The sequence below is a fragment of the Muscardinus avellanarius genome (genome assembly GCF_963383645.1).
Source record: "Muscardinus avellanarius genome assembly, chromosome: 14".
Classification (NCBI taxonomy): Eukaryota; Metazoa; Chordata; class Mammalia; order Rodentia; family Gliridae; genus Muscardinus; species Muscardinus avellanarius.
The window spans coordinates 8204265-8222874 of record NC_137800.1 but is presented as its reverse complement, the minus strand read 5'-3'; the positions used below and the strand labels follow the sequence as shown (position 1 = coordinate 8222874).

The following is an 18610-nucleotide window of genomic DNA, read 5'->3' as shown; positions in this document are numbered from 1 at the left end:
GAGATCCCCCTATCAGCCTCCCAAGTACTGGGATTGCAGGAATGTACCACCACACACGCCTCATCTCTTCCTTTTAAGACATTTCTAATGTGCAGATATATACGCTAAGGAATAATACATTAACTACTAATAGATCGACTATTTAATAAATAGCATACTAACAAAACACCATGGCTGCCCCTCCCTGATCACATCTCCTTTCTAAACTACCATTGTCCCGAATTTAGTATTTTGTGTCTTTCCTTACACAGTTACTTATATGTGTGTTTTTCCAAGTAACATGTAATATTAGTTTTATATTTTAGACCTTCTGATGACGAGACTTTCTGCAGGCTTTGTCATTCCTGGTGGTGATATTCATCTGGGGTAACATGTGTTCATTTGCTTTCTCTGCTGTTCAGCATTCTGTGGTGTTTGTTGATTCTTAATGGCTATTAAGGTTGTATCTTATTTTTCTTAGATTATTAACAGTGCTGCTCTGACATTCTTAGCCATGTCTGTGATTCCCCGAAGCTCTTGCTTAACAGTGGAGTCTGGGGGTCATCTTCAACTTTACTAGTGTTGCCAGTTGTTTTCCGTGGTGGTTCTGCCAGTTTAGAGCCCCTGTCAAAGTACAGTCGTTACCTTCACTCGGGATCCAGGCTGTTGGATCATCCGTGCAATTTTAATTTATATTTTTTGATTACTAGTGAAAACCAACTTCCTTTCTTATGCCTATTAGCTATCCAGATATCCTTTCCTATGACTTGCTAATTTATTCACTCACAAATATAAACACATATATTCTAGGTTATAATTCTTTGTTATTTTCATGCTTTACAGATTATCATTTGGTTCGGCTATTTATTTCTTTAGTGTTTTCCTTTAATAAACAGAAATTTACATTTTAATATGTTATCTATTATTTATTCATATTTTTCTTTGTTTAAATACTGTCTTATTTAAGAAATCTATACCCCCAAGTCATAAAAATGTTTCTTATATTTTCTTCTAGCAATTAAAACTTTTGCTTTTTGGATTTGGGTTTTTACTCCGTAGAATTTGTTTATATTGGGTATGAATGAGGACGCCATTTTTAAGTGTGCATAAACCCAGTTAGCACCATTTATTGACTAGCCCGTCCTTTACCAGTGAACTGCATTGCTGCCTCTGACAGTGTATCACATTTCCATATGGGAAACTTGTTTAGCTGTTCTGTTCCCTGTTGTCTCTTCTAAATTGTCCTAATTACTATAACATTATAGCAGGCCTTTATATCTGATAGGGTAAGTAGGTCACTTTCATATCATCATAACATTAAAGGCTAATAGCCAGGCATGGTAGCACATGCCTGTAGTCTCAGATACCCAGGAGGCTGAGGCAGGAGGATCACATGTTTGAGGCCAGCCTGGTCAACCTAGTGAGACCCTGCCCCAAAAATAAAATTAAAAAGTCTGGGATCTAGCTCAGTGGTACAGTGGCTGCTTGGTGTGCCCAAGGCTCAATTCCTTGTACTATAAAAGAAAAAGTAAAGACTGGATAAAGCAGTGTAGTGTAATTAAAAAGTGCCCCAAAGTTGGAATCAGAAGATACTATTCAAGAATTGTTGCTATTTATCTACTGTATGATAGACTCTTTATGAGCTTGGTCAGTAAGTAGTTCATTTGATTTAATTGACCACAAGCTTGATCCAAGTAAACATTTTATAAGACAAAACCACACCACACCTAATGCACTATGTGTCTCCATTAGTACAGTATAGATTCCACTTGATAAGACGCCAAGGACTGCCAGCCTGATCAGAGCCAAGGCCCCAGGAACGAGAACTGAATGCAGGCCACCAAGTAACCATGAGTGTGCCTGGGGTGGTTTTCTTTTTATGCAAGGCTTTCCTATAGCATGAGTAATTTTTTCTGTTTAATTAAGAATTTAAGCTCCAGTGTCTGGTAGATTATGAATCTAAATAGGAAAAACAAAATGTGGGTAAATGTTTTCCATATGATGGTTGAGTAAAATCAAATTGCAATTCCATTAATTAAGGTTGGTACTGGAGATGGAACCCAGAGGCATTCTACCTCCAAGTCATAACCCAACAGGGTCTCACTAAGTACAGCAGAAAGCCTTGCCAAGTTGCCAAGGCTGGATTTGAACCTGCGATCCTCCTGCACCACCATGCCCGGCTGCCTTTATTTTATATGGAGTCTGTATTAAATACAATTTTATGCTTGCTTTATGTAAAGATTTTGAGTGGTCCTCTCCCCCCCCCCCACCCCCAAGTTTTAGGACAACTAGGGTTTCTGGGCAGGGAAGGGTTTGCTGGGAATGCAACCTGGGGCCTTCTACCTAAAGCCACACCCCTAGACATATTTTATTTTTTATTTGGAAATAATCTCGCCAAGTTGCAGAGCCTCTTTGAGTTTCCGAGGCTGGCTTTGAACCTGCAGCCCTCCTGTCTCAGCCTCCCAAGTGCTGGGATTACCAGTGCGCCACCACATCTGGCTGCAACTATCCTGGAACCATTTAGAACCTGCTGTGATGCCGTTGAGTCCGGTGCCTTTTGCAAGGAGGTAGCTGCCTACTCCGCACTTCCCGTGCTGAGGATTGAACCCAGGGCCTTGCACAGGCGGAGGCTTCAGTCCAGGACGCAGCCCTCTGACAACTTTATTTCATTTCTTCTGCAATTCAGCTGTTTACATTTTCTGTTTCCTCTGGAGTCAGTTTTGCTAAGATACATTTTTCCTGTCTATTTTTGTTTTCAAGTACGTCTGCATGGAATCGAGCAAAGTGCTCTTGTAAAGTTCCTCATCAGTGCACGTGTGTGTGCTTTACGCTTCCCTTTGTTTAATCAGATCAGAGAATGGTCTGTTTACTTTTTTTTAGATAACCAACTTTGGTTTTATTAATTAATCCAGTATTTTTGTCTTATAATTATTTAATGTCTTTGTTAATCCTTCATTTTCTTTTCCTTCAGTTTGCTTTATTGATTGATAGTACAATTACTCTTTCTAGCCACTTGTCTGTTAATTTGATGTATATGTTCTCACTGTATCTGTAGAAGTCTTAAATTTCTAGTGGACGAAAACTGTCAGTACTTTCACTTTGTATCTTTTTATTTTCACACTACTGGTTTTAAAAACCTTTTTGGCCAGGCGTGGTAGCACACGCTTGTAATCTCCGCGCTTGGGAGGCAGAGACAGGAGGATTGTGCAGGTTCAAAGCCAGCCTCACTGGCTTAAGAGACCCTGTTTCCAAATACAAAAATATAAAATAGGTCTGGGAGTGTAGCCCGGAGGTAGAAAGAAGGGTTCCATCCCCAGTACCAAAAAAAAAAAAAAAAAAACTTTCTGTTCCATCACCCCATTATAAAAATGCCATTATAAAAATGTTCCATGTTCTTTTCATGCTTTTATTATTTATTCCTGTGTATAGTTTTATTTTTCTTTATTATGTGAGGTAGCATCTAAATTATTTTGTTTCCAAGTGGATTGGATGGCTAACCTTTCAGGTGTCCTGTATTAAGCCATCTATCTTTTTCACATTAATTCAAAATGCCACCTTTTTCTGTTCATTTTCTGGGGTCGTATTAGGTGCATAGGATGATTTGGGAGGTAGTGAGGTTGACCTTTTAAACACAGGCCTTGCGTGTAGAAACGTGGGTCGCTTCTCCATTTGCCGGGGTTTCCTCTTCAGGGGGATTTTACTCCCTTTGTTTCTTGTTGGAGTTACTCCTGCGCGTCGTGTAGTATTTATTGATATTATAAAGGAAATTGGCTTTCTTGTGTTTCTTAACCTGGTTATTGATCTATAAGAAAACATTTGGCTTCTTACATTAATCTCGTCCAGCGTACCTCCCGAGCTCTTTGATCGTTTCCGTGAGCTTTTCCCTTGATTTCGGGCTAGCCTTTTGTTTCTTTGTTCCCGGTGCTCACAGTGTTTTCTGACTGGCAGGATGTCTTACTGATTGGCCTGGACTTCTGGACAGCACCTGTGGCCTTATTCCTTGTAGCTCTGCAGGCCAGATCAGCTATAGGCGTTTGAACATGGTCGAGGCAGCCTAGTATTTTATCAGTATTGCTGGATTAGTTGCATCCATAGAACAAAACTAAGTCAAGAGCCAACTTATTTGCTAGGTAAAGGGTTTGACTGGATGACTTCTGAGTGAGTAGTCGAGACTATAAAGAGAAAGGCGACTTATGTACATCTGCGAGAATACCAAGGCCAGTCTCAGTCTCCTGTATGGGGGAGGCCAGGGGGATCTCCCCAAGTGCTATGCATGTGGGTATCACTGTCAGTCTCAACTACTTTAGGATGTGAGACTACGCCGATATAAGTATTAAAAGAGAACTATAAAGAGGACAGTAGGGGAGAAAATGGTAGAAGAAAGCAGGAGTAGGAGGCCAAGGAGAAAATGCAAATACATGTAGAATAGAAGACCATTGATAACTGATGCTACATAGAAGCGTTGGAAAAAGGATACCGCAGAAGCCATTGTGTGTGTTAACGAGGAGTTTGTGATCTGCCACTTCTCAATTGGAGTTCTTCATGGTGAGAGCACCTACTATACTTACGTCCATGGGACTCACTACTATCCTCAGAGCGGTAGATTACCCATACTTATTTATTGGGTGTTTTTTTGTAAGACCTAGAGGAATTACACCTTAGTTTCAAATCATGATTGTAACTTAAGTTCTGTGTTTTGAATTTACCAGGCCAAACATAATTACTTGGCAGTAACAAGGTAAAACCTAATGAGGAATAAACCTTTAAATATATTCTAAAATATAAACTAATTTGTAGAATACAAACGCAGAATCGTGACTAAAGATAAAACTCGTGTCTACAGGACTCTAGGTGTGGAGGTGGCTGGAGGCGACTGGCAGTTCCTTTCCTGTGTGGTGTTGGGGGCTGATATCGTATGAAAACCAGGAGGCCATAGCTGGGCTCGCTGGCTGAGGAGGAATGACAGATGGGCTCCCTGAAGGCGTGGTTTATACAAAAACATTTATCCAGAGATATGAGAAGGCCTGAAGACCAACCAGGACTTGAGCCACACTGCAACAGCTCAGTACCAGAATCAGTGGGAGCCTTAGTATGTTGAGCTTCCAGTCACCAATATGACACAAAACAAAACAAACAAAAAACGGGCATGAGACAGGGGAGAGCGCCTTCTCAAGATCTACAAACTAAGTTCCAAAGCACTATTAAAAAGGAAAAGCTAGCCGGGCGTGGTGGCACGCGCTTGTCATCCCCGCGCTTGGGAGGCCGAGACGGGAGGATTGCACAGGTTTGAAGCCAGCCTCTTACTGAGACCCTGTTTCCAAATAAAGTATTAAAAAAAATATAGATCTGGCCGGAGGTAGAAAAGCCCCTGGGTTCCACCCCTAGTACCATTTAAAAAAAAAAAATAGGGCTGGGGTGTAGCTCGCAGGTAGAATGCTCCTGGGCTCAATCCCTAGTACTGCAAAAAAAAAAAAAAAAAGCTAAACCTAAAACAGTATCCAACATAATCAACAATTAGAAAATGCATTCACTCTTAGATGAGACAAAAGTAATGGACTGAGCTCTTCGCATACCTCCTGAGAAGTCAGTGTGAGCTGTGTGTGCTGGTGCATACCTGCAATCTCAGCACTAGGGAGGAGGCTGAGGTAGGATTGCAGTAGCTCAGAGCTGGACCGATGGGGTACTTTAAGTGAAACATAAGATTATGGAAATTGAATGATAGAATAAGCACTAGAGTAGACATGGTTGAAGAGGGTGTTTTTGTTTTGTTTTGTTTTGTATTTGGCAGAACTAGGGTTGGAACCCAGGGGCATTCTACCTTCGAGCTACACCCCCAGCCCTGTTTTTTATTCTTTATTTTGAAACAGGGTCTCACTAAGTTGCAGAGGTCCTCACTAAGTAGCTGAGGTTGGCTGCAAACCTGTGATCCTCCTGTCTCAGACTCCCAAGTATTAGGATTACAAGTGTGCACCACCACGCCCGGCTTGTGGTTTATCTTCTTAGTTAGCAAACTTTTTCTTTAGCAGATGCTTATTGTCAGTCAGTAAAAATAAATATAGGGCTTCATACATAGAGTGTAAGTTTATTGCCAAGACTTCCAAGGCTTATCTTTACCATAAAACAAGGAAATTGCCTATCGCGTCTCATATATGAGGTTTGTACAATTGTTTTACTGTTGCTATTTTGTTTTAAATGTTTACAATGGTCTTTCATAGGAACTTATTGTATAAGGTATTTTTCTTTGCCTTTTTGCAGGTTACTCAGATGAGTCGTCCAGACCTGATTCTCTTTCTGATGAAGTACCTGATGGCTCTTATCGTTGGCATTCCCTCTATTTTTTGGGTTGGAAGCAAAAAGACATGCTTTGAATGGGCCAGTTTTTTTCATGGTCGTAGGAAAAAAGAGTAAGTTTATAAATTCTCAGAGTATTCACAAACCTCATTTTTTGGGGGGTGGTAATACTGCAGATTGAACTCAGGAGTATTTTACCTCTGAGCTACACCCATAGCCCTATTTTTTTTTAATTTTTATTTTCAAACAGTTTTTGAGGGCCTCATTAAGTTGTTAAGATTGACCTTGAACCTGTGATCCTCCTGTCTCAGTCTCCCAGTACTAGGATCACAGGTATGAGCCATCCTGCTCAGCTAGCAAACTTCACATTTGTTTAAGATTTTGGGAGGCTAAGACCGAGGATCACAGTTCACCGACAGCCTCAGCTACTTAGTGAGGCCCTCCACAACTCGGTGAGACCCTGTTTCAAAATAAAGAATAAAAAATAGGGGAGAGGGTGTAGCTTGGAGGTAGAATGCCCCCTGGGTTCTATCCCCAGACTCACAAAAAACAAAAGACTAAACAATAGGGCCGGAGGTGTAGCTTGGAGGTAGAATGCCCCCTGGGTTCTATCCCCAGTACCATGGGAAAAAAATATAGTTTGGATTTGGAGAATTAGTCAAATAAGAGTGTGACTTTGGCAGCAGCCACCAGTTATGACTGGCATAGTAGCAGGTTTTAATTAAAAACTGAAGATGGCCAAGTAGAACCATGCCTACAGTATATTCCTGGACTAATCAAAAAAGTGTGTGTGTGTGTTACTGGGGATTGAACCCAGGGGCATTGTACCTCCAAGCTCCACCCCCAGCCCTATTTTTAGTCTTTTTATTTTTGGGAGGCAGAGTCTCACTGAGTTGCAGAGGGCCTCACTAAGTAGCTGAGGCTGTCAGTGAACCGCGATCCTCCGGTCTCAGCCTCCCGAATGTTGGGATGACAAGCGTGTGCCACCACACCCGGCCAATCCTAACCTTTTTTATTTGAAATAGGATCTCACTAGGTTGCTGAGTCTCATTATATTGATGAACTGTTCTTGAACCTGTAATCCTCCAGTCTCAGCTTCCCAAATACTGGGATTACAGGCATGTGTCACCACATCTGGCAGAAGGCTAATTAATCTGTATGGAAAAAATATCCAAATTATATGTTCTTAAATTAAAATCAAATTACTTCTTTTCTATACATATTTACTTGTTCTTTGTGATAATCCTGAGAAGGTTGATGTGTATTCTGAAGTACCTGGCCAGTCTCTCAGGTGTTCAGTGTTAAATTATCCAGCCATGTGATACATGCCTGTAATCCCAGTACTCGGGAGGCTGAGACAGGAGGATCGCAGGTTCATGGTCAGCCTCAGCAATTTAGCGAGGCCATCTACCTCTTAGTAAGACCCTGTTTTAAAAGAGAATCAAATATGGCTGGTGGTGTAGGTCAGAGGTAGACTCCCCTGGGTTCCATCCCCAGTAACACACACACGTGTGCTCTTACAAGTTAAAAACGTTTTGTTATAATGAGGCCTCTACTATCTCCATAAACTATGAAAGAAAAAAGTTTCTATTTTATATCATTGTAACATTTTATACATGAGAAAAGTGAAGGAAAAAAGTGATGCCTAAAATTATATACTTATTAATAAAATAAGTATAAATAAGTATTGATATATTATATCCTGATTTTTTTTTTTGTTTGTGTGTGGTGCTGGGGATGGAACCTAGAGGTTTTCTACCTCCAGGCTATACTCCCAGAACTCTTTTTTTTTAATGTTTTTATTTGGAAACAGGGTCTCACTAAGTTGCTGAGAGCCTCACACAATAGCTGAGGCTGGCTTCGAGCCTGTGCGATCCTCCTGTCTCAGCCTCCCAAGCGTGGGGATGACAAGTGTGCGCCACCACGCCCAGCTCGAGAAAGCTGGTTTTTTTATTCACACATTGTTCTTTCCATCATACCACGTTCGGGGGCAGATTGACATGGCTTTTGTTATATTCTTCCCTCTCTCAACAGTGCTACGTTGAGTCAAGCCTGGAGACCTAATTTGTAGAGCAGCAAATGTCAATATTAGCTCTGTATTTCACGGCAGTATTGTCTGTTGGTGTGTAGGGATGCTAATCTGTATTTTAAGCTCGTGCTTGTATCGTCTAGGATAGTGAATGAGAGCCGGCAGGTGCTCCAAGAACCTGACTTTGCCCAGTCGCTCCTAAGGGACCCGAACACTCCCATTATCAGAAAGTCACGGGGGACTTCCACTCAAGGGACTTCCACCCACGCGTCCTCAACGCAGCTGGCCGTGGTGGACGATCAGAGGAGCAAAGCCGGGAGCGTCCGCAGCAAAGTAAGCAGCTACCACGGCAGCCTGCACCGCTCGCGGGACGGCAGGTGAGTTCCGCCGCGGCTTCGTTCGTTTCCTGTGTTAATATGGGCATACGGCCCAAGAAAGAAACGTAGCCAATTTCAAAGCAGAAGTTGAGCAGTAAGACTTGGAAGTTTGCTAGGTAGAGTTGTTGCAGATTAAGGTCAGACCCAAAGCCAATGAGGGGACCTCGGACAGTACAGGCAAGCAGTATGGAGCCACTGTGGGGCACTGACCAGGAGAAGACGCGGTGAGGGAGGGTGTGTCAGCAGGACCGACTGCACTGGCACTTAGAGTCATAGAAGACCTGCGGTGGCACTGGGGAAATGGGGATGGCTTAGCATGGTCGCCGCTCCTGGTCTGTTTAGAAGATAGTGTGTAGAAGACAGTGTGGCGGTTAGACTGTGGGTGGGAAGGATAAGCCTCCTTTCCTCACCCATGAAAACAGAAGCAGTGTCAACATCTTCCCTCAGTAACGTAAAAACTACTGAGATAACCTCGCTCCCTAGTGGCGCCCGAGTCGGTAAGTGCCGCCTACTAGCTTCTGTTATGGCTGCTAGTGAGGAATTAAAGTGAAGCCTGCGTGTGACCGTCCAGGCCAGTGAGGAGCCACATGGTGAGCGTTCCCGTTCTCTCCTGTCCTAGTGTAGAATGTGGCTCTTATACTCTTTTTTTTCTTTTTTTGTGGTACTGGGGTGGAACCCAGAGGCTTTCTACCTCCGGGCTATACTCCCAGACCTATTTTATACATTATTTTGAAACAGGGTCTCACTAAGTTGCTGAGAGCCTCACTAAGGCTGGCTTCGAACCTGCGCGATCCTCCTATCTCAGCCTCCCAAGTGCGGGGATTACAAGCGTGCGCCACCGTGCCCAGCTCCTATCCTCTTGACCTTCTGGTTTTTCCTCGCATCTTACCTTCTTTTGCCTTAAAACTTTATCAACTACCCTCCCTTCTGTGTTTTAAAAGCAGCACTCTTTTTTGACTCTGATAAATCTTTGTGTGTGTGTGTGAGACAGAGACACACTGAGCGGGAGACGGGGTATTGGACTGAGGGCCTCACATGGGCTTGACAAGCACTCTACCACTGAGCTGCATCCCTAGCCCTTCTTTCAAATGTTTTATTTTGAGACGGGTCTTGTTACCCAAACTTTTGATCCTGCTGCCTGAGGCTCCTGCGTAGCTGGGGTGGCGGGGCGGGGCCATCACTCCAGCTCTGATTCTGTTTTATCTGTTTCTTTTTCTTTGCCTTGTTGTCACATTTGCCAGGGGAGGAGGGTATTGGGCATTGAACCCAGGGCATTCTACGCCCAAGCTGTACCCCAGCCCTTTTTATTTTGAAACAGGGTCTTGCTAAGCTGCCGAGGCTGGTCTTGAACCTGCCACCCTCCCATCTCCTGAGACACAGGTGTGTGCCACCACACCCTGCTCCCTTGTCAGATTTTTGAAATGAAGGTTTGAATATTTCCTTTGTATGTATTCCTTTCTCCATTCCTGGTAAATCTAGTCTTTTTCTCCTTCTTACTTACCGCAACTGTACTTTCCTACATCACCAGTGACATCTTAACCACATTCAAAGATCCTTTCTGCTTTCTGGCTTCTCTCCTTCCACTAAGCACTCCTATGTGAGAAGCGTTCTAAGTGCTGAGGATGCAGAGATGGAAGGTAGCAACTAAATAATTACCGTACAGCGTAATAGGTGTAATAAAAACATGTACAGGTGCTTCGGGATCCAGAGGGAACAGAACACTCGCCTTATGAAGTCAGAGGCAGCTCTCCAGGAGGTGGCACTTTGACTGGGTTCAGAGCAGGTGAGGGAGCAGGGGCAAGGGAAGAGCACACAGGCGAGGACAGCGGCGCCCGGGCACCAGAGCGTGGGAGGCTCGGCCAGAGCGCAGTGTGCGGGGCCGTTTTAGGAGATGAAACCACACTTAGGAGTTTAGACTTTGTTCCTGATGGTAGTGAGAAACTATTCTGGGACCTTGAGCATCGGGTAATAAAATCAACTTGAATTTTAGAAAATCCCTTGGCAAGCCAGCCGTGGTGGCACACGCTTGTCATCCCAGCACTCGGGAGGCTGAGACCAGAGGATCACAGTTCGCAGACAACCTCAGCTACTTAGTGAGTCCTCTGCAACTCAGTGAGACCCGGTTTCAAAATAAAGAATAAAAAATAGGGCTGGTTGCCGGGCGTGGTGGCGCACGCTTGTAATCCCCGCGCTTGGGAGGCTGAGACAGGAGGATCGCACAGGTTCAAAGTCAGCCGCGGGCGCTGGCTTAGGAGACCCTGTTTCCAAATAAAAATGTAAAAATAGGTCTGGGAGTGTAGCCTGGAGGTAGAAAGGCTTCCAGGAACCCCAGTACCACCAAAAAAAAAAAAAAAAAAAAAAAATAGGGCTGGTAGGTAGAATGCCCCTGGGTTCCAGCCCTAGTACCGCACCAAAAAAAAAAAAAAGGAAAAGAAAATCCCTTGGCAACAGTGTAAGAAAGAAGACGACTGTACGTAAAATCAGTTAGGGAGTTTCTACAGTAACCCAGGGGTCCTAACTTAAGATACTGATAAGGAATTCTACAGTCTTTTAGAATATATTTTACCAGTCATCTTCCTGCCTGAAACCTCATTAATTGATGTTTGACATTATTGGCCTCATCCTTTTCAGTGATGAATGATCAGTTATTTATAGCACAGCTCTTGTGCATGTGGCAGTCTGTGTAAAGGTATACAGAAGAAAGGGAGGGTGTGATTTTTGCATTCTAGGAGCACATAAGCGTATGGAAAGGACAGGACATGTACAGATAAGCCAGTTACACAGAAGGTCAGGCCAGGATATAAAGTGTTAGAGATAGTAGATGTTATAAACCTCAGAAAAAAAGAAATATTTGGATTAGTCTTTGAAAACATATTAGAGGAGCTAACTTGAACGAACGATAAAAGGTAAATTCATATTGAGTACAGAACTTCTGAAGGCAGTTAAAGATGGGTTTCAATCACTATAATCTGAGTGGAACTGCAACCTCAGTAAGAAAGTTTATAATCACCAGCATGAGGTAGTTGGTAATTAAAATATGAAATAAAATCCTTTGAATTGCAGTTGAAAAAAATAAAATCTTAGTGGTCGGGCATGGTGGCGTACGCTTGTAATCCCAGCACTTGGGAGGCTGAGACAGGAGGATCAATCACAGGTTCACAGCCAGCCTCGGCTACTTAGTTAGGCCCTCCGCAACTTAGTGACACCCTGTTTCAAAATAAGGAATAAAAAATAGGGCTGGGGGCGTAGCTCAGAAGTAGAATGCCCCTGGGTTGCATCCCCAGTACTGCAAAATAAAATAAAACCTTAGTAAGACTAAGAGTAAAAATAATAAGGGGAGAAGCACAGTGGGCCTGTGATTCAGAAAATGTTCGTAAGTCGTATGAGGGAAGCTGAAAGTATCATGAAAACCAGAGAATAAATTATGACTTCTACTAATGGCCTTTCTCTGCTTGGTCAAAATCATAACCATCCTTTAAGACCTATGTAATTCCAATTTCCATGGCAGTTGATTTAGTCCTTTTTATTTTTATCATTTTTAGGCTATGAACTATTTTCAGTACAGTTTCTTTCCTCGAGCTAAGTGCAGCTTCTAGAGAAAGAGATGAGGTGACATAATCTCTGCGTTCCTCTTTGGCATGTAGCAGAGCCCTGAGTGTATGTACCAAGATGTCCCGCTGTGGTACATGGCTGAGACCGGAGGACCACAGGCCTGGAGTCAGCCTCCGCAACACAGCGAGGCCCTCACAACTGACACACGCCCTGTTTTAATATAAAAGCTAAAATAAGAGTGTAGTTCAGAGGCAGAATGCCCCTGGGTCAATTCCCAGTACCACAAAAAAAAAAAAAAAAAAAAGAGAGAGAGAGAAAATAAAGTAGATGAGCAAATCCATCAAGTAAATAATGACTTCAAAAAAAATGTAGGAATATCACTGTCTGAATGTATGCCATTTTTAATATGATCCACATAAAAATAAAAAAGAAAAATGTAGGGATAGGCCCAGAGCTACAGTGACGGCCTTTGAAGGTATTATATAGGGCAGGTGTGAGCGATCCCATGACTGTGTAGAACCTAAAAGTCGAATGAGGATTTTCGTAAGTCCCAAAGCCTTCTTACAGACGCTTCCTTCTGCTTTCGACTTTGCATGTTACTGTGTTTGGCCACCCTCTCGCCCTCTCATGGTATCTTGGCTGAGGGGCCACAGACGCCCAGCGCTCACTGCAGGCTCCTTGGTGGGTAATTATTGACCTCCGTGCTGAGCACAGCTACCCATATGCCAGCTTCAAAGAATATGTAATTGGTAGTTAGATGAGAGGTGGGTAGAGAGGAAAGTGGTGAGCAGGTAGGTGGAGCTTGGAAAGTGATTCAGCTGGGAGCAGATGCTCTGACAACGGAAAGGAGATACCAGGGAAGCGAAAGTCAATTCAGTTACCCAGTCAATGGTGGCAGACATTGCGGAGAGCAAAAGACTAGCTCATCTTCAAGTTTCTTCATTTGAACTCTGGAATCACCATTTCTCTTTAACAGCAGCAGCAAACAACCATCCCAGTGATTTTGCCTAAACGGATACTGAAATTATTGTATTTTCAGATTGTATATTAGAACAAATAGTCATATTGATTTAAACGCCTTTCAAAGATAAATACATTTAACAAGTCCTTCATATATAATTGAGAGTATTCACTGCACTTTAAAGTTGGTTCCTTATTAGGGTGTTCGTAATGAGAATTACATACTGTAGTAATTTTTTATGAAAAATGTATTCTTTGAGTTTTTGTACCTCAAAGGGTGTGTGTGTGTGTGTATGTGTGTGTGTGTGTGGTACTGGGGATTAAACCCAGGGGTATTCTACCTCCAAGCTACACCCCCAGCCCTCTTTTTTATTCTTTATTTGGAAACAGGGTCTCACTGAGTTACTGAGGCTGTCCTCGAATGACAATCCTCCTGTCTCAGCCTCCCAGATGCTGGGATTACAAGCGTGCACCACCACGCCCGGCCCAAAGATAAAGGTTTTATTTTAGAAAATATCCAATTCGTGTTTGCTCTTATTTTTTTTTAACACTGTGCAGTTTGAGTTGTCATTAGCCATATTTATTTGAAATGAATACTTATAAAGCCGTAGAGAGGTAAAATATCTCCAGATCAACTAGGAAACCATAGCTGGGCATAGTGGTACACACTCGTAATCCCATATTTGGGAGGCTGGGACAGAAGGATCACATAGGTTTGAAGCCAGCCTCAAATACTTAGACTCTCAGCATGCACCACCATGCCCTGCTAGCATTCTAATTATTTTACCAAAACATGTAGAACAAATTTAAGTCTGTAGCTGGGCATAGTGGTGCATGCCTGTAATCCCAGTACATGGAAGGCTAAGACAAGGAATATCATAGATTCAAGACCAGCCTCAGCAACTTAGCAAGATCTTAAGAACTTAAGCAGACATTGTTTTTCAAAACAAAAAATAAAATAAAATAAGGCTGGGGTATAGCTTGCAGGTAGAATGCCTCTGGATTCAAGCCCTGTAACACACACACACACACACACACACACACACACACACACACACACACACACATAATAGTAGTAGTAGTAGTAGTAGTAGTAGTAATAATAATAATAATAATAATAATAATAAACCTGTTTAGTTCCTAAATGTGAAATAACTTTTAACAGTAAGAATTAAATACCCCGGGTATGGTGGCGCACGCTTGTAATCCCCGCGCTTGGGAGGCGGAGACAGGAGGATTGCACAGGTTCAAAGCCAGCCTCGCTGGCTTAAGAGACCCTGTTTCCAAATAAAAAATATAAAATAGGTCTGGGAGTGTAGCCCGGAGGTAGAAGGGTTCCATCCCTAGTACCAACAACAAGAAAAAAAAATTAAATACTTGTATCCATTAGCATAAAAATTTTTGAATATGCATCTTTTTGTTTTAAATTGTTTTACTTAAATGAGGAACAGAGATATGCTTTTTTATTTTATTTATTTATTTATTTATTTATTTATTTATTTTGCTGTACTAGGGGTGGAACCCAGGGGTAGTCAACCTCCAAGCCACACCCTGGTCCTATTTTTTATTCTTTATTTTGAAACAGGGTCTCACTGAGTTGCAGAGGGCATTACTAAGTAGGTGAAGCTGTCCTTGAACCGCGATCCTCCTGTCTCAGTCTCCCAAAAGCTGGGATTACAAGTGTGTACCACCACACCCAGCTGAGATATGCTTTTAAAAAATTATTTTCAATAATTTCTCAATTTTTAATTAGTGTCTCAATTTTAAAACTCTGTAATATAATGGACGTTTTCTTTGACAAGTACTCCTTTAACACCTGAGGACTGACGGCTAGGCATGGTGGCACACAGTTGTAATTCCAGTACTTGGGAGGCTGAGACAGGAGGATCGCAGGTCCACAGCCAGCCTCAGCAACTCAGTGAGGCCCTTCACAACTTGGTGTGACCCTGTTTTTTTGTTTGTTCTTTTTTTTGTGGTACTGGAGTTCCTGGAAGCCTGTCTACCTCCGGGCTACATTCCCAGACCTATTTTATAGGTTTTATTTGGAAACAGGGTCTCTTAAGCCAGAGCAGCTGGCTTCGAACCTGCGCGATCCTCCTGTCTCCGCCTCCCAAGCGTGGGGATTACAAGCATGCGCCACCGTGCCCGGCAGTGACCCTGTTTTAAAATAAAAAATAAAATAAAATAGGGCTGAGAGTGTAGCTTGGAAGTAGAATGCCCCTGGGTTCCATTTCCATTACCAAAAACAAACAAACAAAAAACGTGAGGATAGGAAGACACGGAGCTGCCAGAGGGAGAGGGGGAAGGAAAATAAATAAAATAAACCCTGAGAACTACCTTAGTAGAATATGAATTTGTTCAGATCTTTAAATTTTACTAATGCTTCACACTGAGTCATGAAATGTGTTATAATTATGATGAAAAAATGATAGGTAAATACTAGCCGGGCATGGTGCACACGCTTGTAATCCCGGCATTCAGGAGGCTGAGACAGGAGGATCGCGGTTCGCAGACAGCCTCAGCTACTTAGTGAGGCTCTTTGCAACTCAGTGAGACCCTGTTTCAAAATAAAGAATAAAAAATAGGGCTGAGGGTGTAGCTTGAAGGTAGAATGCCCATCCCCAGACTCGCAGAAAAAAAGAAAAAGAAAAAAAAAGAGGCAATTACTTATTATTTTTGATGTCTGTTTAAAAAAAAAACAGTCTGAGCATGTAGCTCAGTGGAAAATAGCTTGCCCGGCATTGCCGAGGTCCTGGATTTGATCCCCAGCACTGCAATACATATTCACACACACACACACACACACACACACACACACACGTTATAAATTATACTGTTTTCAGTTTTATTCTCCTAAAATAAATGTTTTGCAAAAATATGTGTAAGTGTATGAACAAAAGCTGTTTTTGAAAAAATCTTTCTTGAGGCACTAGGGATTAAAAGAAATAGAATATAGCTCTTGCCCTGAAAAAGCTATTAAGCCAGAAAGATTGATAAATAGCATACGAACTCTATAAGCGAAGACCTAAGAAAACGTAATTGATTTTCATGACCTTGACTGGCCTAGAGCTAATAATTTCTCTTTCTTCATGGCTGAGAATATTTTAGTAGTCTTGCCTCTGAAGGGGCTCAGTGAGTCAGACTTGCAGAAGAGAGAGCTGAGCAGCCCCGCTGCTGCCTTTCAAGAAAAGCACCGCGGCGGAGGGGCCGTGCTCCCCACGCCTGCACCCGGGGTACAGAGCAACCGCCCTGTGCCAGCAGAGGTGACGGAGTGTTAGTGTCACATGACCCAGGTGCAGTGTCTGTCAGAGGAGCCTCACCTCCGCAAGCCTAATGAAAGTAAAACAGATCACTGGCAGGTGGTTAGTCCGCTCTTGTCTATCTGGAAGAAGCTGTCGGCACAGACTGTCATCACTGCTCGCCCATTCAATCACTTGGCTTTTACTTTTAGGTTACACTCATCAGAGTAGGCTACACTACTCTGATTTCTTATGTTTCCTCGTCCAGTTCTACTAGTCTTTTAGTAAAATTTGAGTTTATAATCAGAGCCACATTTTTTCTATTAATGCTGTTCTCCTCAAACCCACTGGAGAGCCGGGCGTGGTGGCGCACACTTGTAATCCCAGCCTTTGGGAGGCTGAGACCGGAGGATCGTTGTTCACGGCCAGCCTCAGCTACTTAGGCCCTTTGCTACTCAGTGAGACCCTATTTCAAAATAAATAATAATTTTTAAAAAAGGGCAGGGCATGTAGCTCAGAGGTAGAATGTGCCTGGGTTCCATACCCAGTACTAAATATATATATATATATATATATATATATATAATCAAACCCACTGGGTTGCCCAAAGCTGACCTGAAATGAGAAAAGCACCCAGATGCAGCTCCACATTCGCAGGCCTTCCTTGGCCTCAGCTTGTGTTTATGTGGGGACTAGGCCCTTCATTCTGCACCTGGATGGAAAGGTCTCCCTTCCGTGCTGGCCGTGTCAGATGATTCTGTAGTGCTGAGCTAAATAATCAGAGCGGGTTCCTGCCTTCTCGTGGTTTTCCCAACCTCTGGCTGTGCGGAGGCCTTTTCCTACTGTGCTTTCCTGTCCCGCGCCAGGTACACGCCGTGCAGTTACCGAGGAGTGGAGGAGAGACTACCTCACGGCAGCATGTCGCGGCTCACGGACCACTCCCGGCACAGCAGCTCGCACCGGCTCAACGAGCAGTCCCGGCACGGCAGCGCCCGCGACCTCAGCGGCAACCCCCTGACGCACATCACACACGGCACCAGCATGAACCGCGTCATCGAGGAGGACGGCACCAGCGCCTAGGCGGGGGCCGCGCCCTGCAAAGCAGGTGTCTCTCTGCCTCTGCCTGGCGGAGCGCTGTCACTCACTGTCCCGCCCCGCCAGGGCACGTCGTGTCCTTTGGGAAGGGAAACCTTTGCTTTTTATACCACATCAAACTGGGAACATCGAGGCACCCAAACTACTAAGAGTTATATCATTACAAAAATAATTCTTTCTAGTCTAAAGAGATAATTATTTGTCTAGTAAGCATTTTTATAAACCCACTTATTTTATATTTAGAAGAACCCCAAATGTGTGGTGACTGCTTTGTAGTAAAGTTCACATAATATGGACTAGTTGTGAGATAACATTCTGGTAGCTCTGTTAATAAAACAAAGTTTCAGAATTGAAGACATTTTCTATGCAAGGTTTATTTCTCAGATGAATAGTAGTAGGACTTTGTAGTTTTCTTTCCACTAAGTGAAATAAAGACTGTTTTTAAACTGTAAGAGAATTTGATACGTCAGCAAGGGTATTTTAGCTAATATAATACAACAGAAGAATCAGATTAGTCTGTGGGAGAGTCTCTCAAAATTCTACTCAAATCTTCATCTAGAGATAATTCAGGACTTGGATTAGCAATGGAATAACAAATGGGCATTTATCCCCTGTAATTGTGTTGCTTTATTACTTTTGTAAATATTGCTTTTACTGGCTCTTTTTACCGTATCCATATGCATGACGGAGACGCTTTAGTTCCCAGCCACCTTTCCCATGTAGTAAATAGCATTGGTTCATAGAGAACTTCATGTTCCGATCTGCTCTGTGGAGGCATGTAATGAGCATCGCACATCATAAGGTTCTTGTGGTAAAATGGCGGAATACTTCTCTGTACTCGTATTTTCTGCTGTGCGCTGTGACTTGCGCAGCCACCACACCTTGGCCTCCGGACCCCGGAGCTGGTCTGCACTTGCCTCGGTCGGTGGCCGGTCGGCTGCAGGTTTTGCCCCGCGTTTGTATGCTGTTTCTGGATCAGCTGAAATATATATAATCTAAGTCCAAAGTGGTGATTAATTTGGGTATTTGAAAATCATTGTAGCTAAATGGAGCATGACTAGTCTTGCTGTATTTTTTAATCTTAAAAA

The 18610-nt window shown here is 43.0% G+C and overlaps 1 protein-coding gene across 3 annotated transcripts in view; it reads left to right on the top strand.

Moving 5' to 3' along the window:
• FZD3 (frizzled class receptor 3) overlaps positions 1-17507 on the top strand; it is a gene marked incomplete at both ends in the record, with an annotated part of 46864 nt that extends 29357 nt beyond the window's left edge. For all 3 annotated transcript variants that reach the window (XM_080710446.1, XM_080710445.1, XM_080710444.1), the window contains 3 exons: positions 6235-6383; positions 8443-8676; positions 17294-17507. In XM_080710446.1, the coding sequence (XP_080566572.1) occupies positions 6235-6383; positions 8443-8676; positions 17294-17507 (597 nt within the window). The remainder of the gene's footprint in view (positions 1-6234; positions 6384-8442; positions 8677-17293) is intronic.
• Between the last annotated feature and the right edge of the window lie 1103 nt (positions 17508-18610).